Raw genomic sequence first — 26,603 nt, 5'->3', positions numbered from 1 at the left:
ACACACCGCCAAGGCTCTCGGATCGGCGGGGAAATGCGGGGAAGGTGGGGTCGACTGGCCGCCTGAGCCTTATCCCGGCCAACAAACCAATGGACAAGCTTGAATGACGGAAGTCAAGCTTATCGGAGGATTTAACCAGCAGGCTGAACCATATGGCTCCCTGGGGTATGTGCACACTCCCTTCCGCTGTTTCTTGACGTTTGTGGATCAGGAAGGAGGCTGTTTCAATCGAAAAACACGGACTCGTGCTCCTCGCCGCCACTGGAGCGGACGGAACCCAATTTGGAATGTCGGGCGCTCAACACCAACAGCTGCATTGTTGCAGAAACCCAATGAGGTTAGACCCCTAGTCTCCTTTACATTCACATCACTTCAAGCTGTGAGCAACCGTTTGTCAATCACATCGTCTCACGTACCGACAAGCAGACTTCACAGACCTCTGACGGAGCCACTGAAATCTACGACATCGCGGACGTCCGTTGCGGACACATTGAGCGCTACGAAGCCGAGGAATTTGAGAACGGAGGTTCGGACGATGGCAAAAAGTAGAAGAGCTCCATCAATCGTCATTGGGCCGAATGCTCCAGCGGCCAAAGCCATGGGAACCAAACACGATATGCGGCAACCACCGACGCTCAGCGGAGCACTGTCCGGCGTAACGAAGATCCTTGAAATGCTTGGAAGGAGCAAGGAAGTAGTAGAACGGCTTAAACGGGCACCAAAAACTCATTATTGCGCAACCTGTCGATGTTCTAATCTGCAGTGAAGCATTCTGGATAAGAGATATGTAAGATACATGGGGATCGGGGTATCCGACGCAACCACAATCGGCATCGGTTTGTGCCATCTCGAAAGAAGCGCCTGGGCATTCTGCGATACTAGTCCTCACATCCACAGACTGACAAGGGTCCGGCGAGACATCTGCAACATCGGGATTCTCAGCAGGATTAGACACAAGGTCGAACCTAGCACCCACGGCATGATCTTCGCGCAAGGCGCAAGAACCTGACCCCGTCCTCCCAGAGATAACATGCCGACTTGTTCACAGGGTCTTCCTCGTCGTTACAAAGGTGATCCAGGAAAGGGTCAGCTGATAGGCTTAACGAAACGACTAGAATGAGGAGAAACCCGTCAACATTCCGGGGATTCACCATTGCCAGGGCGTGCAGAAGACGCGATTTAGATTCCGACCACGAGCGGTTGAATAGGGTTGAATGGGCGACCATGATGGAACCTCCCCCCATAGCGTCCTCCATTCATTCGCGCAAGCCTATAAATAGGATCGAAGACCAAAGTTACCAGTCGCCCGGATGCCCTGAGTAAGAGAAGCCATTCACAGACAGAACGGTCTAGATACAGGTAAACAACGCTAGACGAAATCGCTAATCATAGTAGGACCACCTCTGACACGGGGTCCTTGTCTTCGGCTGCACCGAGGGAATTTATTTGCTTTGCGACAGAGGACCTTCGCTTCTTTGCTCGAGAGAAGCTTCGAAGCAGATTCCAGAAGGAAATTTGCTTCTCGCGGAAGGTGCGATTAGCGCCTGAGGCCGCACAACAGATGGTGAAGCCGTCGGGGAGGGCAACATCACTCAGCCAGTCACCGAAACCTGACAAACTTGACGATGGTGGCCCCTTCTGAACCGCTTCGATGTAGTTCAAGTTGTACTGAAGGCCAATATGTCAAGAACAATGAAAGTTTGTAGAGGAACATTGAACTCACATGTAGCAACCCATCACTGCTAGATTCCATGGCCGCATCGATGCAATAAAGGACTTCCGGGAGCTTCTGGGCACTCCGCACACTCCGCCATAGTGCACTGAGCACCCTACGTTATCGCCTTGGAACTCTGCCAGTGCTGCATCACAGGCCTTCGATTTCATCGAGGGCTCCATGTACTCCCAAGTGCGGTGAAAGGTGGAAACTGCCCCGCTCGAAGGTTTTACGAAGCCTTTCCAATCCAACAATTGGACGTCGAGAGACAGAGAAGCATCGAAAATCATGATTCTCAGGCCTAAGATCCTCGAAATCCTTTCTTGTCAGTCGAAGGCAGGGCAGCGAAATGGTGGCTGGGGCTTCGACTTCCATCAAAATGCTCCGATTGACGCGGTGGTAATATCAGCGCGCGCGTTCGAGAGCCCTATTCCGGGTTTCACGCGTCTCGACGCGGCGTCGCCTAGACCGGTGAGGACATTGGTTTTCATGGATCGCTTGTATGGTGGAGTAGTGCCCAAAGGCACTACTCCAACTTACTTAGACTAGAGCACTCTTAGACGAGCATAGAGACACACACAGACGATTAGATTAGATCAGATTACATAATCCGTAGACTACAGCGAGCACGTAGACATACAGGGTAGATAGAACCAACCAATACGACAGACTCAACGACCTATTCTCCCTCTCCAATGGGCAATCATCCTGGTACAATTGCTTATCAAATCTAATGGTTTTATCGAGGCCAATGTTTAGGCTCCTGGCACTGAACCTGTTTCTATTAAAACATTTCCGAACGATGGCATCGTCACATCCCCATTCCAGGAGGTGGAGACACGCATGAATGGCCTTCATCTCTTCCCTCTCTGGTATATTGTGCCTTCGTCGGGTCGGGGAACTGCAAGTCAGAGCTTACTATCTTCCCTGCTTGCCAATGCGAGCGTACGAGGCCACTTCGGGCACAGGCTCCGGAGACCAGGGCGCCCACGAGATACACTTTCTCCGGGTGGATGCTGGCGTCGGTTCTATCACGCTGAATGTTGACATGACCATGTAAAGCACACACTGGTACAGGATGCGCCCTTCCGACTGGCCCCATTCATAGTCGACGATATCGGGGAAGTCGGGAGATTTCCCGACGGCATCCAACGTTGTGGCTAACGAGAGAGCCCTCTCTGGGTCAAGAGAAATGCATGCTGGAACCGCACATGCGAACCCGTTTACTAACCACCACTCTGGCTCGGCTGCGATTGCGAGGATTTGCTCATCGGAAGCATCTTCCGCGGCGAACACAACAAAGACTCTATCGTCTGAAGGCATTAGGTGAGTTCTGTTGAGGCGATTGGCCACTCTGGTTAAATAGTCGCACATTTTCAGGCATTATGTGTACACATGTCAGTAGACTCACCCGAGCGGTGCGGAAATGGGATGATCGTATTCGATTTCTCGAAATGCTTCAATAAGCGCCCGCGCTATTGCATCCGATCGTGCAGGGGAAGCCACGTGCGATACTTGCTTGGCACGTTCGTGGGGTTCTGCGGGACCGACGAATGCGTAGGGCACACGACCGTTGATTTATCTGTCGACGATGCAGCTGAAGACAGGCTTCACCACACCCCTTCCACTGCCACACAATGTCTTTCTCAGCGTTGGTTAACCGTGGTATCCAGCGGGCGATAGGGCGAACACCGGACGACGCTGAGGACTACGACAGGGCCAATGGGGACCAGGCATACCAGGCCAACACCTCCAAACTATCGACACGACTTTGGGATGTCCTTTGCAGGACGTTCGATCTTGGGTTTATTGGCTTTGGCGGACCACCCGTCCATTTCCAGATCTTCCACAGGAGGTTCGTAGAAGGGATGGGCAAGACACCGTGGATCGACGAGCAGACGGTGAGTCGATAATCTTCCGAGTAAGTCGAGTAACCAGTTCTAATTTCCTCAACAGTACCAGGAAATATTTGCGATTTGCCAGGCCCTACCGGGGCCAGGATCAACCAAGATGCTGTTCACAATAGCCCAAATCCATGCTGGATTGTTGCCTGCCATCTTCGTATTCCTACTGTGGTCCCTTCCTGCAGGCATTGCAATGTACGGGCTGGCGTTGGGAGTACAAAGGATCTCCACAGTCCTTCCAGAGCCCGTATACGCCCTCCTCTCCGGCCTCAACGCTGCCACCGTCGGTATCATCGCCTTGGCCGCCGTCCAGCTTTCACGGAAAGCCATCACCGACCAGGTCACTCGACTCCTCGTCGTCATGGGTGCCTGCGCAGGAATGTGCTACAATGCCCTCTGGTACTTCCCCGTACTCATGGTCATCGCTGGTATCGTCACCGTCGTCTGGGACATGTGGCTACGCGGCTCCATTGCACGATTCAAGGAAAGGCGCAAACGAGTAACCAACCCTTCCATCACCCCAGAACCCCTCGCTGAAAACGGCATGGCAAGCCCGACCACATCCAACCACCATGAAACAGACATGAAAGCCGATGCAGCCTCATCTCTCCACCGCCGACAGCCACAGACGAACGGGTCCGACATCGAATTGGTAGAACGCACCAGCACGGCCGACGGCGCGCAATCCGCCAAATCAGCCTCTCCAACGCCCACTCCAAAACACGAGCTCAAAGGGCACGGCATCCCCGTCAAATACGGGCTGGCGCTCATCGTCCTCTTCTGGGCCGCCTTCACAGCCCTCATGGTCGTCCGCGGCACACTCGACACCCCACCCCTCCTCCTCGCCCTCTTCAACAACATGTTCCTCGCAGGCACCATCATCTTCGGCGGCGGACCCGTCGTCATCCCCCTCCTCCGCGAATACGTAGTCGAACCCGGCTGGGTCTCCCCACGCGACTTTCTGCTCGGCCTCGCCATCATCCAGGCCATGCCAGGTCCCAACTTCAACTTTGCGGTCTACCTCGGCGCGTTGGCTGTGTTGAGCGACGGCGGGAGCAAGTCGCCTGGGATGATGTTCGTGGGCGCTCTGCTCGCTTTCATCGGCATTTTCACCCCTGGAATCTGGCTTTCGGTTGGGTTCCAGTCGATCTGGAGAGCCTTGCGCTCGAAGCCCATTGTCACCTCATTGCTGAGGGGCGTAAACGCGGGAGCCGTCGGCCTGGTCTTCACAGCCGTTTACCGTCTTTGGGAGATTGGGTTCTTGACGGTCGACTCCAACCGGGGGGTCAGTCTGGGGAAGGAACCTTGGTGGCTGGTCGTCGCTGCCTCCACCTTTACCGGTGTCGAGTGGTTCTCGGTACCACCGCCTGTCGCCATCATGCTGGGCGGCGTGGCTGGTTTGGCGTGGTATGGCGTTGTCAGTCAGTAGGTTCGAATAGTTTTTAGTTAAGTTTTGTAATGCATCGGTCGGAACGTTTTCCGATTAGATACTGATGTCCTTTTCAAAGCGGAGCTTCAGGGGGAAGGGGCCGGTTAACCGTGAAAAATGGGTGAACGTTGCCTGTCGGGTTCTCTGTAACGGCCGCCCACTGAACACGAGTCCGAACTGTCACATTCAGTTAATTGTGTGTTCTTTGTGAAAGGCTGTTTCCCTACTGACAAGCGAACACACACAGGTGTACAGCTCCTGAGAAAACCGTTGACGGTAGCGCCATATATACTGTCACCGCGTTCAGTTCAGATTCACAACGCTCTCTACAAGATGTCTGAAGAAATCCTCTCAGTCTTCGCTGCAGACGATGCTCCAGACCAAATCCTGGCCCAGATCAAAGCTAAGCCAGAGTGGTGGGTGGTAAACGAGTTCGTATGTGCCTTTCCACCATATGTTGCTCGTCACCCGGGGAGGGCCCTCTCGGTTGCCACAACGTTGGACACCGTCGGTAAATCTCCCAACTTCCCCCATATCGTTGACTACGAGTGGGGGCCAGTCTGAAGGGCGCATCCTGTACGAGTGTGTGCTGGACATGATCACCTCCACATTCAACGTAATCAACTTCGACACCAGCATCCACCCGGAGAATGGCTATCTCGTGGGTGCCCTGGTCTCCGGCGCCTGTACCCGAAGTGGCCTCCTACGCTCGTATCAGCAGTCAGGGGAGATAAGCTCTGGCTTGCAATTTCCCGACGAAGGTGTCGATCCAGATGCCACACCGGAGAGGGAAGAGATGAAGGCCATTCATGCATGCCTCCACCTTCTGGCATGGGGTTACGATGCCATCGTTTGGAACGAGCTCCCGGAAGTCGATCTCATCCTTCCCGCGCTTTTGGCCATCGAGCAGAAGGGGATCATAAAGCACCCAGGTGGAAGGAATCTTCTTGAGGTGTGTGTACCCTTGCATTCTTGATACCATAAAGTAACTTCTAGCCTTGTATTCAGAGAACTATCAAGGAAGCTCGAAACAATTTCCCGGAGGATATACCGCTGGAAGAGATCTGGTCAATCCTATTCCCCCAAGCTGCCGCCGACGTCGACTCTCCGTGCCAAAGTGCAGCTGACAATGATATTTTGGAGTAAATTGCACCAATTGCATCACATACTATTGGAATGTATACACTGGACATACTTAGATACAGTAGCAATATTGAACTCGATCGACCTACCGACCGAGCTATCGCAAGCGCAGATGGCACACCCCACCCTGGGCCGCCTGGTCTTCTCCGCTTTTGTGTCGGTAGTGCTTTCGGTCTGAATCCTTGGTTGAACGGTTAAAAAATACACGATTGTTATTAATTTTTCGACACATGATTGACCAGAGAGTGCAACAAACGAAAGCGAAGGGAACAGACAAAGCGACGATACTAAAAGTACAAACAGGCAACTACGAGAGAACGAAGGGCAACGAACGAGGAAAGGACAGAAGCACCAACCACAGTCCACCATTGAACGTTCACTAAACAGCGTACGCAAATCAGTATCCTCTTCCAAGCTCAACGGAATCAACGTGGAAAAGACTTACAGAGAAATACATGTTCCTCTGAGCATACCTCGACAATGGCATAAAGTTCTGCTTGAAACTTTCGAGCATGGAGGCGGCACCTCCACTGGTTTGCGTAGCAGTATCGGCGAGCAAATGGCGGCCTTGAGGGTCGTAGTGGGTCTTGGCTCTAGCGCAGACGATGTCGGCATCTGAGGAGCGCGAACATGATGAGAACGCGAGGACGAGAAAAAGAGAAAAAGAGATTGGACGTACAGTAAACGGGAGCCGGGATGGAAACGGAACGGGTGGCACGCGCGTAGACGTGGCAGAGCGCGTACGAAATACCCTGCATCGCGTCCGAGCTGGAGTTGTACTAGGTTAGCAAATATCGCAGAATCAGGACGACACGAAAGCTCACTTGAAGCCGTTTTCCTGAAAGATCGGACATATCAGCGTCAAGGCCACAAATTCCAGGACAAGATACACTTACATCGTACAACACTGAGTAGTGCGACGGCCTACTGGTACCCAACAACCCTCCCTGACTCAAGAGGTAGTAGTCAAACTCGGTGGGGTGGGCGATTTCGCGATCGACAACAGTTCCAGCGGGCGCATTGCCAGACCTATCGGCGTCGGTGAGGGGGTTGAATCTTCAAGCAGGAAAATCAATCAGCAAGGCGAGCAAAGAAAGGACGAAGAATGCGGTAGGTTACTCACCGAATGTGGTGTCGTTTACCAACGACGACAAGGGTGACCTTGGTGTACTTGTCCAAGCCCTTTTTGGCGAGGGCAGCTTTGATGAGCGGTAGTTCTAAACGGAGGACGTCAGACAGTGTCAGAAAGTGGACAGGTAAGTGATTACCATTCTGCAAAACCTTGGCGAATTCGCCCTCAGAAACACCGTCTAGCAGAATTTCATTAGCACAGAACGATCCCATCCCGAGAACGACCTACCCCTGAAGAAGATCAAGCGCTTCGGCTTCAGCATGTTTGGCCCAGCCCTCTCCACTTCGCGTCGGTAGTCGATGTAATTCGTCAAACCATTCTGTAATGAACAAGAGCATAGCGTCGTCAGACGAGCAAAGAACTAGGGGGAGGAAACACTTACCTCAACCATCGCTTCAAGGTCTTCGATGATTTCCGTTCGCCCCTCCTGAACGTTGTTGCAAGCGATATATTTCGTAGCGTGGGTGTCGACACTGGAGACGAGGGCGGTGAATGAGGGTCGGCCCTCCGATCCCGGCGCTGGGTGGATAACATCGGCGCCTGGCACGCGTGTAAGCTGACCAAAACCGGGAAGATGAGGTTCATTAAACATTTACGCACCCATAACGACGGTAGGGTTGGCTGGGTCAGCCAATGGAGATCCTGAAGGGTCGATGATCGAGTTGATGCCTCCCAACTTGACGTTGACCCTAAGCAGGAGAGATGTCAGTGACGACACGCCCCGAGAGACCAAAGGAAGAACGTACTTCAGGAGAACGTTGGCCCAGTACTGGGGACGTGCTCGCGAGCACTTCCGCCCAATCAGACATTGCGTCGCTACCCCGCGCTGTCGTAAAGCTCAGATCGCAGGTGAAAGGTCGGATCTCGACAGAACACTTACGACAATGTCGCCGAAACTAGAGAATACACATGAGCGAGGTTCATCGAAGAGACAAGAAGTAATTGACTCACTGTTTGACGGATGTATAGATTTCATCACCACCTTCAGGGAGAATGACGACAACCAGCGTGGGCGGGATCTTAGTCTGCTGAAATACCTCCCTTCCGACCTCGTCGAGCTGCTTGGATACATGCGGTCCAGGTGATTTATACTTCACAACCGGGTTGGCGTGCTCGAAGGTCATGCCTACTCAGCTATCAGGATCTGCGTACCGCCGGAAACACGACAAGATTCCCGCTCACCCATTTTCTTTGCTTCGCCGACGAGGCCCTGTATGACATTGCGGCACGCTTCCTGGTTGAATCGGCGCTCGGATTCGTAGACGACCATGACCCATTGCTTGATGGGAGCGCAAGGCTTGAAGACTCGTGTTCCAGCCATGTTCCATGAACCGTCGCGAGGCACCTGGTACGAATTCCATGAGGGCCCAGCGATTAATGAAGTGATGAGTGACTCACGATGGTCGCGTCTTTGCTTCCTCTGCCATAGTTCAACCTGGGCGGGTTAAGTTTGCGGGCAGGGACTTCGAGAGGGCCTCCAGCTGTGGTGACCGACATGCCGAAAGATCGGATGTACTCAGACTGGCCGTACTGGAGGTACTGCGAACACGCGATTGAGGACGATATGAATACTTGATCAAGGTGACGCTTACCTGAGTACCCCGTCGAATGATTTCGAATCGTTCTTGAGGTTTCTTCGTCGCAAAGTTGAGCACATCAGTGGTTTTATGCGGCGGGATTTGCTTGCGGATGATCTGCCCGGGCACGACCGTGCAAACTTCAAGCGGGACGATGGCATTCTTTCCAACCTGCACCACCAATCATCAACATCGTCACGAAAAATAACAGAGGCCAGACTTACCTCAGCACAGATGAGTTTCGGGAAACGAAGCGGGCGACCCAGCTGGGCTTGGAAGTACTGTGCAACGGTGATAGTCCGCCCGTTGTGGTCGAAGGTGATTTGGTCTGCAGACTGCTTCGTGAGAGATCGAACGACGCGCTTCCTTCCACCAGTGGTTTGGACGATGACGTTGACACCTGCGATGAAGCGCTGAACGCGGATGCGCTGGTTATCGGGGAGACCGAGGCTGGGGGCAAGGAAATTCGGGTCGTTGCCGCGCTCGAGAACTTCCAGGCAAAGATCGAGGAGGCTGCCACGCTTGTACATCATACCGGTTGCAATGTCGACGTTGACGAACATTCTGCTGATTCCTGGGCGAAGGGATTGGAAGAGGCCGCGCCATAGTTCGATACCATAGCCGATATCGCGTTTGTCGAGTTGCTCGATGAAGAAGGAACGAACGTTGAACGGGAAGTTCAAGTTCGGTTCCATACGAAGCGCAATGTTGCAGGCCTATCCTCGCTTAGCGTGGCGAAAATGCAAAGCGAGGGCAGAGACGTACGGTTATGGCTGTAATGGCTTCATTATCATGGGACTGCTGCCCACGGATGAAACGTTCGAGAAGTCTGTTGGGCGTTGAGTAAACGCGACGGGCCAGCGGTAAATGAAACCCACTCTGGGTTGATCGTGCTGGCGTGTGTCAGCTTGACATTGTACACCTTCGGTGCCCTCGTGGGGTTAGGGCCGCCGTTGGCCTGCGCGACGGGGACGCTGAACTGTGGCTCTACATCAGATCGAGTCAAATGGCAGATAACAGAGGATCGTCACAGTTTGCGATAGGCCATCAGGCCCGGTCAGTTTCAGAGCGTGCGCCGAGAAGATATTCTTTCGACCGTCGTAGGCGACGCGCGGGGTGAAAATGTTTGGAGCCACATCGTTCTGTAAGATCTTGATGATTTCCATGTTCAACCTCGCCGGGAGGTTCGACGGGTCGATGACTGGAAAACCGTATGAAGCCAGGCCTCAAGTTGAACCAAAAAGGCTACCTACCAACTAAAAAGGGCAGATCGGTGACCACATCTCACAGGAAAGACGACTGACGTACCATCATAATGGTGGATCTTCGATTGAGGCAAAGTTGCAGGGAAGCAATTAACTTGGACCTTAAAAACGCGACCTGCTTGGCCATAATCCGGTCGTCGAACACCGATCGTTGTAACGTGGGCAGCTTTCGAAAAAAAGGTCGCAAAAAAAGAGTCACAAATTCGTCCAAAGCAATATTTCTATTCAAAGACTGCTCTAAAGTCAGAAAACTCACCAGGGGTTACCAACGTTGGTCCGACTGAACTGCCGCCACGACTTGCACCTGAACCAGACCCGCCTCGCGGTCCCCCGCCACGTCCAGGGGGTCCACCGCCGCGGCCGCCACCACCGCGACCGCCGCCACGGCCACCACGGGCAAGTCCAGTTCCAGGTACAGATTTTGGAGGCATATTCAGTAGGGGCGACGAATGAATCTGGGAAAGAACCCGTTGGCCAAGCACCTGCTTTTGTACCCGAAATTAGTCTGTGGGAATTAGATGCGGGTTTATCCGGTTCGGGGTCTGTTGCCGTCACGCGTTGCAGTGTGCCCCTGTCTTTTATCTTCTCGAGGCGCGTTTGTTTCGTCTGTGCCACTTCGTGGGCCTGCGGGTGGCTTTCTGAGGTCTGATCGACGTAAGATCTTGCACAAAGGCGTAAACTATACCCTGAAATTGAGATGTTTCTCTTAGTCTCCCGGACGATTCGTTTCGATTTCACCTTCTCACGTTCACATCGACTAGAAACGAGGCAATCGAAGATAGCTGCGGGCTCAGCGCGCAGTAACAGAAGACTACGCTTCTGATGTCACAGAAGCTTTCATATACCTCACGTTCATAAGTATGATGTCCAAGAACCGAGCGAGTTCGCTTCTCATTATCTCCTGTAGATAAGTCATGATCCAGTGACCTCCATTCCAAGAGCGCCTAAAGCGGTGTGGCTGCCTTCCTTTTCGGATTAACGGGTCACAATGGGGCAACAGAAAGATGGCAACAAAACAATGGCTTCAAGTACAGGGTTCAAACGGCTGAAGAGGTGAAAGGGGTATAAATAAGCCTGCGTCTTTTACTGGAAAGGAGCCTTTGAACCCGTTCCAATCGAGTGGCTTTGGTCAGAAACCAAATTTACTATCCTGGAGATCAGAACGCCTCTCAACGCAAACGCCACGGCCACATCAACTAAGGTAGACCCCCACTTCTCGACTCGGTTTATATCACATCAAGGAGTCTACACCGAGCTAACCGTTCATCACGTTCCGCACAGGTCACTCTACACCCACCAGCATGTCCGTCAAAGGTATCACTAAAATGCCTTCACTGGAGTTCCACCCGATGGTCCCTCGCACACCCAAGACACCCGCTCGAAGTGTCTTTACGTTCGAAGGCCAGACATGCGTGACCCCGATGTCGGCTGCCTTTGACCACGATATCCCTCCTCGGCCGGGAGCGCCCACGCCATTGGCCGCGATGTTCGGTGGATCGGTGTATGATGCTGCTGGGCAGAGTACGCCTCTGGGCTTTCCGTCCAAGTTTCCTTCAGTTAAACGAGAAGAGGACGATCCGGAGTTGTAAGTCTTTACTAGATGCTCTTGAGCTCAGTTTCTGATGCAGATTGAATGAATGCCTCCTAGAATCTTCGCGGCGCGGTCAAAGAACAAGTCGGTCACACAACCATCCCGTCTCGTCGCCGCCCTCGGCCTTCGCGCCCGCCAATTCGAATCCAATTCTGAGAACTCTGATTCCGACGATGACCTGTTCTTCGACGCATCTGGGTCAGGCAATGACTCTCTCTTTGGTGAACTCGAACTCGACGATGAAGCGTGGTCCTCGGACGGCGTCTATGGATCGGATTACGAGAACGAACTGGAGGAGGACGATGAGAAGGACTATGTGAGTGGCCATTACTCGGAGAACGAAGGAGAACTGTCGACTGTATTGGAGGATGCGGAGGAAGAAGACTCGGAGGGGCTGAAGGACGACCCGGAACTGGCTCCCGACGCGAGCTTGGAAACGGTCAAAGAGGATTGCATTGGAGGAGTTTCGGAGCCTAGCAAGGAGAAGGCAGATGAACGTACCGCTCAAGATACAGAATACGAGTCGCCACACGAGAGGATACACACGCCGGATTCCATTCTGGACGGCGTTGTGCTCAAGAGCCTTCCCAGAGACTGATTCGGGCGTCGACTGGTTGTTTTTATTTTAGTTGGTCAGTGACTGGAACGCTAGGGATCATGTTTCTGTATTACTTTAGCCAGGGAATTTATATTTATCTTTCTTCCTTTAAGCCACCCTTCTTCTTGGATGAATTCAGTGCTGAGCGCTGGACGAGGACGAAGCCCCTATTCTCCCTTAATCACCTAACCTTGGCGCCAAGGTCTCCGACTTGGCCTTGGTGGGGACCTGAAAGCGAAAGACCAAGGCCCAATAACCTCAATCTCTGAGAAAGGCCTTTCAAGCAAAGGCTGCCTGAGAACTGGGACTGATGTGCTGAGACCAAAGCGCCCACAAAAACCAAACACAACGGACCCGAAGGACACCGAGTCAAAAATCGGAGTTTCAAACGCGCTCATTACATTTTTCGCGTCCCGCTGGCACGCGACAGCGCCATCAAAATCGGTTTTGACCTCGAACCGTGACCGCAACGACAAACAATAACTGCAACCAGCACGACGGCCGCGACGACAACGACGACGAACACAGCGACCACAGGTGACCACCAGCAATGAGCAGACGACGACCAGCGAACCACAACAACGTCCGAGGGCCCACCTCAGCATTGACGGCGTTCTTAAGGGCATGGTTTCATCACCGTTCATAAAGACAAAAGGCGGACTCATAATGGGCGCTTTTATAGGATTCTGGGATTACCCATGCAACCATAGCGCGACGAGCGGCGACACGCCAGCAGCAGCAACAGCAGGACGATGACCAGCAACAGGACGATGGTCAACAAGGCGACGGGCAGCCTCAGGCGGGCCCGAGCAACGCCCAGCCAGAGGCAAGCAGCTCGACGTCGACGCCGTCGAGGAGGCCATCCAGAGCTGCGAGCCGACGGGTATTCCGACATGTTAACCGGCTTCAGTACAATATCCTGACTTTCTATAGGTATCAGGGTATGGCTCGGACAATCTCGACGACGAAGACGAAGACGGCGACGGCGACGTTGAGATGAAGGAGGCCACGGACAATGAGCCTGAGCAGCAGGAAGCTGTCGAGAGTCCTGCTCCAGCAAAGAAGCGCAAACTGTCAAAGAAGGCTGAAGCGAAACTCAAAGCTGAAGAGAAGAAGAAGATGAAGGGGAAGAAAGGAAAGGGCGGGGACGACGATGATGACTACGACGACGAGGACGACGACCCTTATACCTCGCTGTCTAAGGCGATGTGGACAAACTCTGGGTCCAAACCTGCGCCAGGTAGTTTCGAGAACTGTGCGAGGTGTAAAAAACAATTCACTGTGGTGCGTAGTGTTCTGGTCTTGGCCTGTATTTGCGGACTGAATGATTCCGTAGACCAAGTACACGATGACTGCGAACCCACCACCGGGCTGGCTCTGCCATGTATGTGCGAAGTCCTCAGGCCAGGACCCATTCAAAAAGCCAGCCGCCCCCAAGAAGCGCAAGACTGCCGCAGACAAGCGGGAGATTACACATTTCGTCGAAAATCGACTACCCACACTCGTCACTATCTGTATCAGGCTTGTTACCAAGCACATCGACGACGTCGAATCTCTGGGCGACATTGGTACCCTGAACCTGGAAGCCATCGCAAAGGCCATGTCGAAGAACCGCTCCTTGACACCCGACAACGCCAAATTATTCTATAACGCCTCCAACCCCCGTCTGACCTTCTACGACGCGACGAATATAACACCTGCAGCGTTCGAAACGCTTGTATATCTCAATCCCAACCTCACGTCCCTTCGCCTCGACTTTTGCGGTCAGCTTGACGATACTGCGTTCAAGGTCTTCTGTACCTCGCTTCCCGCCCTCACTCACATCGAGTTGTTGGGTCCTTTCCTCGTCCGTGCACCCATGTGGCAGGAATTCGCCAAATCTCATCCTAACCTCGAAGCTTTTTTGATCACCCAGAGTCCCAGATTTGACCTCGAGTGTATCAAAGCTCTGGTGAAACACTGTCCAGGGTTGAAGGAGTTGCGATTGAAAGAGTTCGCCAAGATGTCTGATGTGTTCTTGGAGGAACTCGCCGCTCTGGGAGAAGGCCTGACTTACCTCGACATCTCGTGTCCGGGAGGAGAGTCCTGCAGCGAAGCCGCCATTATCCAGCTTCTAGAGTCCGTTGGGGGATCATTGAAGAGCTTGGACGTGGCGAAGCACGACGATATCACGGATAGGCTCCTGAAAGAGGGTCTGATTCCGCACGTCCACCATCTCGATACGCTGAACCTCTCCCACCTGAACGAGCTCACAGACGAAGGCGTTGGCGAGTTTTTCTCGACTTGGGAGAATCCACCTCTCGTCCACCTCGACATTAGCCGGAACCCAGATCTCGGTACGAAAGCTCTTGAAGCGATTATGAAGCACTCGGGCAAGACGTTGGAGGTTTTGAACATCAATGGTTTCAAGGACGTTGAAGAGCCGGCTCTGCGAACAATTGGCAGGTTAGGGAAGGAGATGCGGAAGCTCGATGTGGGATTCTGCCGGAATGTGGACGACTTTGTGATCAAGGCGTGGTTGGAAGGCGAGGAGGTGAATGGGGTCGTGCGTGGTGGATGTAGGCAGCTGCAGGAGCTGAAGGTGTGGGGGTGCAATAGAGTGACGGCTCAATGTCCAAGAAAGGTGCGTCCATTGGTTTGCTTGAATGAACCCCTTGCTGATGGTTTATTAGTCTGGTTTGATGGTGCATGGCGTCGAGTCGCATATTATTCGCATGAACTGAAGTCTATCCTGCTCTCTTGACATCTAAATCTATCTTGATCTATCTTCCTTTCCTACGCCATCTTCTCCCCATTTCCACCCACCAAATCCAATTCGAAATCCACTACCCGCAGGTCCACCCACCGTGGCCCCACTTTGTCGACGGTGATCATCCTGGACACGCCCAACATCTTCCATCCGAACCGCTCGTAAATGCCGACGGCGGATTTCTGGTGGGCAGTTGTTGACAAGCGGATGGACATGATCTCCTGGTTGCGTGCGTGCGCGAGGACGGTGGTGAGGAGTTTCTTGCCGATGCCGCGTCGTTGGAGGGAGGCGTCTACCGCCATTCGACGGAGTTCGGATGTGGTTGGTGGGAAGGGGTTGGTGGATTTGAATTTAGCTGGATGCATTATTGTTTGGCGTCAGCTTGAGTTTCGGTACATCCATGAGGGAAGAGATTACCTAGTCCAACGCATCCGACGACCTGTCCTTCCTCCTCCCCGTCCGCGATAAGCTCGGCGACCCAAAACCCGTCTGCTCCCAGTTTCCCGTCTTCACCTATGTTGTAAAAGGTGCGGATATCTCTGAAATCTGTGGATCTCTCGACGCTATTGGCGTGTTTGAGGAACCACCTGTTGATAAGATTGCGGTGGTAGAAGAAGAGAGTTGCGGAGAGTAGGCAGAGTGCGAGGCCGAGGTATCGCGTCGCCCGCGGTGGGCACAAGGGGGACTCGTGCGGAAAGACGAGCAATGCAGCTCCGATGAGGAAGAAGATGTAGGTCGATATGCTGAATAGGCCTGTCAATGACCCCCTAAGTGCGGCGTGGCGCGAACTCTTGGGTCCATAGCCTATACCCGTCTTGAATAGTTCGTGAACGCGGGCGGTGTCGCTTTCTCTGAATACTCGGATGCGGATGTGGGTGTTAGGGTTCGGGTTTACAACGTCGATATGGATTGGGCCGTCTCCAGCGTGCGGTTTCAAGCTGGGTTTGTGATGGGAGGAAGGAGACATGGTTCGTCAACTAGTCACGGTGGTGTAGTTGTGCGTCCTTTGAGTGAAGATAAGTAACTCGCGGACATATGTATATGTGCATCTTTGTTGTTTTGCTCGGATGCGCTGGAACGAGATGACTCGTGTGTGATGGGAATCGCGGTCATGGTGTTTTGTCTTCATCGCTGCGCGTCGATCGGAGGTTTCGAGACATCATCGATCGGCCTCGTGGCCCAGATTTATGTATACCTTTGACAGGAAGATGGAAGGCCGCCGGTAGTGCGACTAAAATAGACCACGCATCAGGGACAGTGTGACCTATTATGTTGAAGGGCGCGGGGCAATCGCAAAAAGATTTCAGACGTTATCATTGTATTGTATTGTCAGCAAGCCCATTCTAAAAATACAGAGGGTATTACCGAGGACTTCTACGAAGAGATAGGAATCATGTCGGATGCACTGCAACACGGGGAAATATAGCTTCGTGTCAAGCAAAGTTTTGTCGGACCAAGTTTACAGCCGTTTGCATTAGTCTTTGCGCGAGCGATGTCGCAGAAACCAATTGATGGCGTGTCGGAAAATTCCGTGGGGTTCCCACCTGCCAGGTTCCAACCAGGTTCTTCCTCCAATACATGGCCGATTTTACGAATTGTTGGTGTGAAAGGGACATTTCGCTGTTTCATACCATTGGAAGTACAAAGAGAGACGGTAAGGGTACGAGGATGAGGCAAACATCTCATACCGAAGCCTGAACGACGGTCGTCGAGCGTGACTTGGGCTGCCATACGGAGTTTTCCGACACGCCATCAATTGGTTTCTGCGACATCGCTCGCGCAAAGACTAATGCAAACGGCTGTAAGCGCCCAAGCCAGCGGCTGATGATTGGGTGGGTATCGGGTACTATGTATCAGTGAGCGGAGGAGTGTGCGGTCGCCGTCGCCGTCATTGGGAGGTATTCTGGGTGACCACTGGTGTATGTGGTAGTTGGTATACTTGTACAGATATTGGAGGTGAATTGGATGTCATTGTCGTTGGACTCGTCTCTGGTTCGTGATACGGTGCTGTGGATGTTGAGGATTATCCGGTAGCCCTGAGGGGAAGTGAGCTCGCCTGAGCCTTGGGAATTGGTACGGAGACATACGCATATTGAGAATGCTGTGTTGAGCCACCTGGGAACAGTGTCGAGGTCAAGACAGAATCCAGCATCCTAACAGTAGTGCTCGTACCCATAGAGAAACCCCGTGTAAGCTCCAGCCGCGAAGCCGTAAAGCAGTGCTTCACAGGTTAACACGACTGCCGGAGAGGCATCGTGAGACGACTTCACATACAACTGGTCGAGATAGAAACTTACCGAATAGAAGGCCAAATGCCCAGGTGCCGTCCCTGAGAAGAAGCTGGACGATGGGAACGTGGCCCCACCCCGCGCGAACGGCTCTGCAAAATTTCCAGACTGTTGCTCCGAAGAGGAAGGCTTGAAAGGCAATGGGACATCCTCTGCGGGTGGAAGATAAGGTCACGTTCATATGTGGCTGTCAGTTTGTGGCGGGGTGGATGTGATGGAATGTGATGGTGGTACGCACGCTGCCGCGGTGAATACGATAGGGGACTCCGATACCACGCATCGCTCGTCGTACTTCAGTTGAGGAACGGCCAGGCCGATTCCAACGCTCATCATCACGAGCTCTGCGACGTAGAGAAGTGAGGATATATATCTGACAGGTTTGTTGCGAGGATACATGGCGTGCACTGGTGAGCGAAAGAATGATTAATTCGGGATGCGAATGAGGAGCATCTCGCTTGTCGGAGATTCAGAAGGAGCGAGGAGGGTGCAGGTAGATGCTTACCTCGAAGAATGAGGATGTAGTCCACAGCCGCAATGACGAGTATGGATGACAATCCTTGATATACGTTCCAAATATAACACCCGTGGAAGGAGTAGGTGAGAGGGAGAGGCGCTCCGTAGAATTGGGTGGACCTGGGGATGGCAACAAATTGGTATGGCGGGTGAGTGGGAGAGGACGGCGACCCACATCTCTAAGCATATGGGGAAATAGCGAACAAAGAAGAATACAGCTTTTGTCAAACTCCATGGGATTCTGAGATTCGAAGGTGGGGGGGGGGGGGGCGTTAGGTTCTGACGGTTATTGAGGTCGAAGTCGCTCCCAGACTCACGGCCAGATGTAGGTAACCTGCAGGAGCCCTTTAATCGAAATGGTTTGGATTCCGTCGAGGTACACTTACCTCATCTCGTAGAGTTATGAGAACGTCCCAAACAAGGAAGGTCACCGCAGCCGCTACTCAGAGGGAGGAAGCGAGGTCAGTCACCCTAGAGTCGTTGAACCATGACTTTGCCTCTCACCGTAGCTCCATCCAACGACCTGGGTCCCTCGGATATGCTCCAAGTATTTGCTACTTTCCGCACCTTGAACAATGTTATCGGTGGCGACAAACCTTGTGGTTAGAGAATGTGAGGCAGTCGTCAAGGCCCGGGTCGCGCTGACGGGATTTGGGACGAGTTGAGCGCTCCGTGTCACCAAAGAACAGAAAGGAACATACAGCATCGATCGAGTCTTGTTGGGCCGACGACGAACATCGATTGAAACAAAATCGGGAGCCCAAAGGCGCCGTTGCTGTCGAGCTCTCCACCTGGTTCAGAGTGGAAAAATGAACGGACCGTCGTAGTGCTGGTTAACGTGAGGACACGAGGATGGCACTGGGTTAAGTACAAGGTCACATTCATTTCTCATGTCAATTCTCGCGAGGGAATCAAAAGGTACGATCCTGGAATGTTTGCTCCTTTCCGGACTTACTTACGTCCTTTGGAGCGTAATGGAATGCCGGAACACCCTGGAACACCTCGATTCGTTGGGCAGGTGCCAGTAAGCATATGCCTAAACGAGGATTCGGGATCCCACTGGGATAGGTCATGTTGGGAGGGAGTGGGAGATCGATCAAAACTATTTAAATTGAATTTAAAAGTTTCTCGGGTCCGAAGCCCCATTGGCGAGGGAATTGAATTGGCCAGGGCCAATCAGAGGCAAATCGAAAGGGTTCGCCGCTTTGAGAGTCAGCGAAGACCGACCATCATGGGTTCAGTCTGCTGATTGGTGTCGTTCCCATGTTCCTCCAAATGTCCTGCGTTCTCGTGCGTACGACTTGTGGGACCGAGAAGGCACCCCTCACCGACAAGCGCACGGTTGGGCTAAAGTTCCGAGGCCTGTTGGGACTCGGGTTCTTTTGCGCGGGGTTTCGCGCGTCCAAAATTCTCGACACCTTAAGGCCACGTGATGTCTGGTGAGGTCGAGGGTTCGACTCTCGATGTTGCGGATTTTTCTTTTGTTGGTTTTGGGGCATTTTGTCCCAACAGGCCTCGGTTGTATGCCGTTTAACGGCCCGCAGCCCACTAGTCTCTCAGAGTGTGTACTACATGTTCGTAAGAGTCTCCATTCCCGTCTGTCTTGGGGGTTCCACCAGCGGCATCGCACATAGTCTTTGGTAAGTGTAGTAAGTGTTTGGTAACCACTCTCTTGGTGACCTGCCTACAAGGGTCCAGTTTCAACGGGTACATCCCACCTAGCCTCGCCAAGCACGGCGAACAAAGCGCTGTCGAATTAAATTTGATGTGACGCTGTCCACCAGGTTGGAGCTAGGTTGGCACTAGGTTGGAACTCATCTGGACCTAGCTGTCACCTTCGATTACACAAAGGACATATGAGGGGCTGTGTGCGCATGGCAGCAATGAGGACGGGGTCTCTTTCAATTTCGGCCTCGAGTACGGACGCCCGGGGGTCTGGCTGCATGGGATCACCGTCCGCTCGTGGCAGCCAGGGATCATCAGATAAATGGTGATTCTAATGTCATTGAGGGGTATCCAGCCCCTTTCCGCCTATCCAGATTTTGAAACCCAGTCTTAGACGCAGTTACAGTTAGATGAGCTGACGTTCAGCTTTGAAAACGGTTGCGGACCTTCAACATTTCCATCTCAGTGGACTTGAAGAGAATTTTGGTGGAACACCTTATATAACGAAATTTCCCTTTGTCATCGTGACAAAGGCAAAGTTGAGAGACTCAAACCTCTACTGCATTTCTGGATTTTGTGTACTTTACAAGGTCCATTGGTAGTTGATAGTATTTTTGCATTGTAACCCACCACCCGAATATCTGGAGGACTTGCAAGTCTTTTTTTGCCCTGCGAGAAATACGATAGATTGAGGTCGGTGAATCATAGAGGGGCTTCAATCCCCCAGCTGGCCGGTGCTTTTTTTCATTGACGCCAGCCCGAATCCTTACCTGACCAGTGGCTATCGCCCGGCTCACGGCCTTCGTTCTGCCTCGCGTTTGCCACGCGCTTCCATAGCCCTCGAGGGCCCCTTTGTTTCCGAACGGAAAGGTACTCACCATGCTGGCTCCAGGTTGGCTCCAACCTAGTTCCGACCTAGTTCCAGTTCAGACGACTGCGTCACCCACAATCAAATTCAACAGGACTTTGTTCGCCGTGAAGGCTACACTAGTTTACAAATCGAATACCTGGCTTAGGTCTCGACTTCAAGGGATGAAGCCCTCACAGCAAGAATCAGCAAGAAATCCGCTGTCGGGGACGGTACAGCTCGCGTGTGGCGTGCCTCATTAGAAAGGACGCCCCTTTAAAGAGCGCTCGTCTGCAAAGTGTCACTTTGGCGGGTTGCGGCAAGGTTGCAGTTGATAGTATGGGTCCCAGTCTCGGGATGTTCCATGACCTGCTGTGGCGAAGCTAATGGTCGCCTCTCCGTCAAGAATGTAAGAGTCGGGAGGCAAAGCTTGGGCATGTCCCGCTTTCTTGAGGTTGAGAATAATCCTGTAACCCTAGAGTAGTTGTTAACAGGGGGTTGGATGGGTTGAGGCTTGAAGGGCATACACAGAATGCGAAAAGCGTGTTTAACCACCTTAGAAGTAAGTTCGCCGTGAGCTAGATACAGGTCCGTTTCTCCGGAAGGTAACCCACTTACCCGTACATCACACCGGTATAGGCTTTGGAGGCGAAACCATATAAGAACGCTTCGCTTATCAGTAGTACTGAGGCGAGTGCTCGATCAACTTCGGAGACACAAATGGGACAGGGTTTTCAACTTACGGAATAGAAGAATGAAAGCCCACGTCCCGTCTCGAACGAGAACCATGGTAAGATGTGCATACTTCCATCCCCCTACCCTGACGACGGAAATGAACTTCCACATTGTAACAGCAAACAGTATCGTTTGAAAGGCTACTGGCGCTCCACTGTGTACGATAGCGCATGTCAGTTTGGAGGGAGAGGAAGGACTGAAACACGAACATTGCGACAAGGAATATTCGGGGAGATTTCACAATTGTGCAAAGTTCATCGAATTCGACTTGAGGGACCGCCATCCCAAAACCAATTGCGATAGCAATTATCTCTGCCGCATAGAAGAGACCTATTAGATATTTGACAATTCGGTTGTGAGGATAAAGCGCATATACTGCGAAGACTGTTAGTAGAGCTCTAGCTCGTATTTCGCAGGGACTTACTTCGTGCGACCAGAATATAGTCGACAGAAATGATGATTAGAAAGGCCGCCAGAGCTTCCCATACGCTCCAAATGTAGCATGTCTGCAGTGGACGCCGGGGATCTCGAGTTGATATTTCGACGAATTGAAGGGATCTAGAATTCGAGTTCAAGCTGCTCAGGCAACGAGCGAAGAAATGAAGGAAACGCAAACGCACATGAGCACAATGGCCGTGAAATATTGGATGAAGAAGAATAAGCCCTTGGTTAGCGAGAACCTTTGACTACGGCCTCTTCGAAGTCAGCCAACTACTTCAAAATCCACCAATGAAGGCGATCTCACGGCCAGATGTATCGGACCTGTAAGCACCTGGGTTCAAAGAGGTGATTATGACGAGAATTAACAGGGAACATACTTCGTCATCGAAAGTCAGCATGATATCATAAACGACGAAAGCGCATGCTGCAGCTGGAAAGAAATTGCGCAAGGCGTGGTTCGAACTTGAGATCAGCTGGGATCAGAAGACAAGCGCCCACCGGTACTGAAGACTACCGCCCGCGCTCCTGCGACGAAATCAAGGAAGTCTTGATATTCTCCTTCCGTTAGGGCCATCCGGAGACTTTGGGATGCCTACTTCTCGCGTACAGTGAAGGAGCAAGGTGGGGAATGTCACAGAAGCCTTGCGAAGCTTCGTTAAAAGACCTGTTACGAATTCCGCCCCTATCTTTTCTCTTCGCGTCCTTTCTCTATCACATGATTCATTTTCTTGTTCACATGATCTCTTTCTTTATCTCGTGACTGTTTTATCAGTTAATTCTTCTTACTGCTGCGGCGCAGCCTTCTTTGACTCTTTATGACTCTTTCTTGCTGCGGCGCAGCCACTCTCTATTGTTCTCTAATTTATCTCTGCTGCGCTCCGCAGTGACCTGTGCTCGCGCAGCCCTTTTCTCTGACTTCTCTTGACTCATATTCACGTAGCTAGATAGGTATATAAGCTCTGTAGATACCTCTCTTGTTCCTTAGCTAGTTCTCGTGAATCATACCCACTTCTCCTCTTCTCTCGAAACTCGCTCTAGTCGTCTTAAGACAATACCTCTTGTGAGGCACTCTTAGACGCCTATACCCTCGAACTCGCCTCGGAACCACGACTCTACGGTCGACGTGCATGCTCACTTGAGTTTGCGTCCCTTGACCGTAACAGAAGAACTAGCTCCTACACATCGTCACTCGTATTTACGGGTGACGACCCCATCGACCACACAGAATTCCCACATACTCGGCATCTGATCCCCCGGAACGACTCCCTACACCACCGCCATTTGTCGACCCAGTAGCCACCCTAATTGCCTCAACACCCGGATCCCAGTCAACCACACCCAGAGGACGTCTCCGAGGGCTTACCCCAAGCTCAACCAGACCATCAACACCATCTTTACTAGCGGTTAACCAATTGCTCCCTTAAGAAGAAACCGAAGAAGAACAAGAAGACTCGGAAGACAAGACAGACAACACCGACTGCAGCAACTTCGTACACCAGTTTAACTGTGAACACTACGACACCAACGAAGAAGACTGGTTTAACTGCGCCCAACAACCCTGCCCCAACTACCCGGAAGACCCAAGACATCGACCAAGCAAACAAGAACCGTCAGAAGTTTCTTTTGAAGAAGAGCCTTCTGCAGAATTCCAAGACGCCCAAGAAGAACCTAACACCGAGCCACAGCATCAAGAGGAAGGACCCTTGATTCCAGAACGTGAAGAGGAAGAACCCTTTACGCCAATCACCCTTGAACAACCAGTCACCATGGTCAGCCCCGCCAACCCAGACAACGGAACCCGAGACGTCGTAATGAGCGACGAAACCAACCAGAAGATCCCCGAAAGGCGAATCAATCCGCCATCCCCCTTCACCGGCAAAAAGGAAGACCTCAACACCTTCCTCAAAGATGTGAAACTTTACTTGAAGGTCAACAAGCACATCTACACCGATGACGACAGCAAAATCACCTATCTCCTTTCGTTCCTCAAAGGAGACGAAGCCTCTGCTTGGAAGGAAGCATGGCTACGATCCAAAGAGACCGAGTCCGATATTGAATTGGGCACCTGGAAGGACTTTGTCGCCATCTTCAAACAGGCGTTCACCCCAATCAACGAACAAGAAGACGCCTTACAGCGCTTGAAGACGATGACCCAAGGAAAGAAGACGGCTGAAGAACATGGTAGCCGACTTCCAAGATTGTCCTATCAAAAACCAACCTCCTCTCCAAAGACAACGCCAACAAAACCGAAGATCAAAGAGTTGCAGACACTGGAGACACTGTAGCCCGAGACTACTTCCAAGCCAGTCTGAACGATCCACTTCGAAAGAAGCTCTTCGACCTCGAGAAACCCCCTCGAACCTTCAAGGAGTGGACAGAGAAGGCCATTGACAAAGGACAACAACTACCGTCGCTACTTTGCCCTCATCAACAAAGCTTCGACCTCAACCAGGCAGTGGAACTTCAGTCGCCCCGCTCCTGCCAAGGACCCTATGGCCATGGACATCGACACCATCATCTCCAAAGTCAAAGGCTTAGACCAGTCTGCAGGGACCGCTTTAGAGCAACACATCAGGGCAATTGGCCTTGGAAAGCTCTCTCCCCAAGAGAGAGCCGACCTGATCAAGAGAGGAGGATGCTTCCGTTGCTGAAAGGACGGACATCGCTCCTGGGAATGCCCCAATAACACCACCAACAATCACTCTACAGGGACCAGCAACCAGAACACCAGTAACCGTCAAAACTGGTCTTTCCGCCCAAAGAATGGCAAGGTACACCAACATCCGGGCCGCGATCCAAGAAGCAGGAGAGGAGGTCGTTGAAGAATTTTACAAGGAACTCGAGACCAACCAGGGTTTTTAGAATGGAGACCTGCATCAACGTCAGTGTCTCCCTATTTATCAATTCATTCTGCCTTAGTAGCCTGAAAGAACAATAAATGCTTATTTATTCCAATGCATCTTGGAGGGCGAAACGGAGAATGGAAAGATAATCGTCGACACCGAAGGAATGATAGATTCTGGAGCTGGAGGAAAATTCATCGACCAAAATTTTGCCCCGAAACAAGAAACTCCCGACTCCAACTCCTTCCAACACCTCTGAAGGTCTACAACGTAGACGGAACCCTGAACAAACAAGGAACCATTCGATATTCAACCACCATGAACATCACTATCCACGGACACACATGACCCATTACCTTCTACATCACCGGCCTTGGAAAACAGAAAGTCATCATGGGTTTTCCCTGGCTTGAGGAAGCCAATCCCATCATCGACTGGAGGAAGGGTACTCTCGAGTGGCGACAGAGCTCTCCGTCAACACCACCGATCAGATGCACCATCAAGTCTTACACCCAGATCTTTAAGACAACCGTCAAAGAAATCCCAGACACGGAGCCCCTGAACCTCGACCCACTACCTGATTGGTATCCGACCACCTCTCCTATGATACCCAAAGATCACTTCAATACCTTTGAAAACTACGTCAACGAGCTTATGGAAGGGAACTTCCATTGGGACAATGACGAAGGATCCCTCTTGACAGACGACCTGGTGATCTCATTCATCAATGGAGAACTTTCCGACAAAACGGAGGACATCTGGATCAACACCACCCTCACCCATTCCCAGGCCTTCGAGCTCAAGTACAACCAGCGAGAAGAAATCAAGGACATCAGGCAACATGTACCTCCGGAATATCACGAATACCTCTCTGTCTTCGACGAGAAAGCAGCTTCCCGGTTCCCCGAGTCTCGTCCCTGGGACCACAGGATAGATCTGAAACCAGGATTCGAACCAAGGTCATCCAAAGTTTACCCACTCACACCCGAAGAAGAGAAACTCGTCAAGGAATTCCTTGATGACAACCTGGCCAAAGGATACATTCGACCGTCGGACTCTCCACAAGCATCCGGATTCTTCTTCGTCCCCAAGAAAGACGGAAAGAAGCGCCCATGTCAAGACTATCGCTACCTGAATGAATGGACCGTCAAGAACGCCTATCCCCTTCCCCTGGTTACGGACCTTATGGACAAACTGAAAGGAGCCAAATACTTCACCAAGCTCGATGTCTTGAAAGGTTACAACAATATCCGTATACGCGATGGAGACCAGTGGAAAGCAGCATTCAAAACAAAATTCGGCTTACACGAACCTACGGTCATGTTCTTCGGCATGTGTAACTCCTCCGGCAACCTTTCAGGCAATGATGGACCACATATTCTCTTTGCAGATTGAAGGGAATTTTGTCATCATCTACATGGACGACATCCTCATCTTCTCCAAGACCAAAGAGGAACATGAACAACACACCAAGGAAGTCCTTCGGATCCTCCGCGATAACGATCTCTACGTCAAACCTGAGAAATGCGAATTCACCAAGGAAAAGATTGCTTATCTCGGGTTCATCATCGAACAAGACCGAATCTCCATGGACCCAGCAAAGGTTAAAGGACTCCAAGACTGGCCCGCACCACAAACCATCAAGCAAGTCAGATCCTTCCTCGGCTTCGGAAACTTCTATAGGAAGTTCATACGGAAATACTCCGACATCGCTCGACCACTCAACGAACTCCTCAAGAAGAACCAAGCATTCAAGTGGACTGACGAGTGCCAAGAAGCCTTTGACACCCTGAAGAAACGCTTCTGCGAGGAACCTGTTCTCATGATGCCCGACATGTCCAGACCATTCCAGATCGAATCCGACGCCTCCAAATATGCCTCTGGAGCAGTCCTGACACAGATGGACTCCAATGGTAACCGCCACCCAGTTGCTTTCTTGTCCAAGTCCTTCTCCCCCGCCGAACGGAATTACGAGATCTACGACAGAGAACTCCTTGGAATCATTCGAGCACTTGACGAGTGGCGCCACTACATCCAAGGAAGCCCGCATGAAACTCTGGTCTATTCTGATCACCTCAACCTCACTTACTTCCGATCTCCACAGAAGCTCAAACCTCGACAAGCACGTTGGCAATTGAAACTGACAGAGAGCGCCATCAAGTTGTCACA

The 26,603-nt window shown here is 52.0% G+C and overlaps 11 protein-coding genes across 11 annotated transcripts; 5 read left to right on the top strand and 6 right to left on the bottom strand.

The window, feature by feature from the left end:
- Positions 1–33: 33 nt before the first annotated feature.
- Positions 34–549, top strand: CC1G_04834 (hypothetical protein; the record flags this gene model as incomplete). The annotated part of the gene is made up of 4 exons (XM_001840938.2): positions 34–44; positions 140–165; positions 312–379; positions 436–549. The coding sequence occupies 4 exons, from the start codon at positions 34–36 to the stop codon at positions 547–549; spliced, it is 219 nt and encodes a 72-aa protein (XP_001840990.2).
- An 837-nt stretch (positions 550–1,386) lies between these two features.
- On the bottom strand, positions 1,387–1,753 carry CC1G_04833 (hypothetical protein; the record flags this gene model as incomplete). Its single annotated transcript, XM_001840937.1, has 2 exons — positions 1,387–1,668; positions 1,724–1,753. 2 exons carry the CDS (start codon positions 1,751–1,753, stop codon positions 1,387–1,389), a joined length of 312 nt encoding a protein of 103 aa, XP_001840989.1.
- An 879-nt stretch (positions 1,754–2,632) lies between these two features.
- CC1G_04832 (hypothetical protein) lies at positions 2,633–2,985 on the bottom strand (the record flags this gene model as incomplete). Its single annotated transcript, XM_001840936.2, has 2 exons — positions 2,633–2,874; positions 2,946–2,985. 2 exons carry the CDS (start codon positions 2,983–2,985, stop codon positions 2,633–2,635), a joined length of 282 nt encoding a protein of 93 aa, XP_001840988.2.
- Positions 2,986–3,351: 366 nt separating this feature from the next.
- CC1G_14034 (chromate transporter) lies at positions 3,352–5,047 on the top strand (the record flags this gene model as incomplete). The annotated part of the gene is made up of 2 exons (XM_002911950.1): positions 3,352–3,615; positions 3,671–5,047. The coding sequence occupies 2 exons, from the start codon at positions 3,352–3,354 to the stop codon at positions 5,045–5,047; spliced, it is 1,641 nt and encodes a 546-aa protein (XP_002911996.1).
- A 333-nt stretch (positions 5,048–5,380) lies between these two features.
- CC1G_14033 (hypothetical protein) lies at positions 5,381–6,193 on the top strand (the record flags this gene model as incomplete). Its single annotated transcript, XM_002911949.1, has 3 exons — positions 5,381–5,482; positions 5,607–5,999; positions 6,056–6,193. The coding sequence occupies 3 exons, from the start codon at positions 5,381–5,383 to the stop codon at positions 6,191–6,193; spliced, it is 633 nt and encodes a 210-aa protein (XP_002911995.1).
- Positions 6,194–6,587: 394 nt separating this feature from the next.
- Positions 6,588–10,595, bottom strand: CC1G_04830 (eukaryotic translation initiation factor 2C; the record flags this gene model as incomplete). The annotated part of the gene is made up of 21 exons (XM_001840934.2): positions 6,588–6,805; positions 6,870–6,958; positions 7,015–7,028; positions 7,087–7,246; positions 7,314–7,407; positions 7,459–7,500; positions 7,551–7,641; positions 7,705–7,862; positions 7,923–8,011; positions 8,069–8,148; positions 8,203–8,218; positions 8,274–8,448; positions 8,505–8,667; positions 8,721–8,861; positions 8,915–9,070; positions 9,124–9,615; positions 9,665–9,728; positions 9,778–9,878; positions 9,931–10,100; positions 10,208–10,330; positions 10,421–10,595. The coding sequence occupies 21 exons, from the start codon at positions 10,593–10,595 to the stop codon at positions 6,588–6,590; spliced, it is 2,811 nt and encodes a 936-aa protein (XP_001840986.2).
- An 870-nt stretch (positions 10,596–11,465) lies between these two features.
- Positions 11,466–12,353, top strand: CC1G_14032 (hypothetical protein; the record flags this gene model as incomplete). Its single annotated transcript, XM_002911948.1, has 2 exons — positions 11,466–11,749; positions 11,813–12,353. 2 exons carry the CDS (start codon positions 11,466–11,468, stop codon positions 12,351–12,353), a joined length of 825 nt encoding a protein of 274 aa, XP_002911994.1.
- Positions 12,354–12,903: 550 nt separating this feature from the next.
- On the top strand, positions 12,904–14,951 carry CC1G_14031 (DNA dependent ATPase; the record flags this gene model as incomplete). The annotated part of the gene is made up of 5 exons (XM_002911947.1): positions 12,904–12,991; positions 13,064–13,236; positions 13,287–13,637; positions 13,690–14,886; positions 14,916–14,951. 5 exons carry the CDS (start codon positions 12,904–12,906, stop codon positions 14,949–14,951), a joined length of 1,845 nt encoding a protein of 614 aa, XP_002911993.1.
- A 177-nt stretch (positions 14,952–15,128) lies between these two features.
- Positions 15,129–16,085, bottom strand: CC1G_04828 (hypothetical protein; the record flags this gene model as incomplete). The annotated part of the gene is made up of 2 exons (XM_001840932.2): positions 15,520–16,085; positions 15,129–15,457 (listed from the first exon to the last, which is right to left on the bottom strand). Exons 1-2 carry the CDS (start codon positions 16,067–16,069, stop codon positions 15,129–15,131), a joined length of 879 nt encoding a protein of 292 aa, XP_001840984.1. The 5' UTR covers positions 16,070–16,085.
- Positions 16,086–16,955: 870 nt separating this feature from the next.
- On the bottom strand, positions 16,956–18,976 carry CC1G_04827 (hypothetical protein; the record flags this gene model as incomplete). The annotated part of the gene is made up of 9 exons (XM_001840931.2): positions 16,956–17,138; positions 17,190–17,217; positions 17,275–17,341; positions 17,400–17,482; positions 17,629–17,794; positions 17,893–18,023; positions 18,221–18,237; positions 18,290–18,342; positions 18,859–18,976. 9 exons carry the CDS (start codon positions 18,974–18,976, stop codon positions 16,956–16,958), a joined length of 846 nt encoding a protein of 281 aa, XP_001840983.2.
- Positions 18,977–20,151: 1,175 nt separating this feature from the next.
- Positions 20,152–21,976, bottom strand: CC1G_04826 (hypothetical protein; the record flags this gene model as incomplete). The annotated part of the gene is made up of 9 exons (XM_001840930.2): positions 20,152–20,237; positions 20,447–20,472; positions 20,721–20,882; positions 21,034–21,100; positions 21,159–21,304; positions 21,360–21,525; positions 21,575–21,708; positions 21,771–21,836; positions 21,969–21,976. 9 exons carry the CDS (start codon positions 21,974–21,976, stop codon positions 20,152–20,154), a joined length of 861 nt encoding a protein of 286 aa, XP_001840982.2.
- Positions 21,977–26,603: the final 4,627 nt, after the last annotated feature.

The sequence above is a fragment of the Coprinopsis cinerea genome (genome assembly GCF_000182895.1).
Source record: "Coprinopsis cinerea okayama7#130 chromosome 2 map unlocalized cont3.2, whole genome shotgun sequence".
Lineage (NCBI taxonomy): Eukaryota > Fungi > Basidiomycota > Agaricomycetes > Agaricales > Psathyrellaceae > Coprinopsis > Coprinopsis cinerea.
Note: the sequence above shows the minus strand (reverse complement) of the source record. Positions and strands in the feature narration are given on the sequence as shown.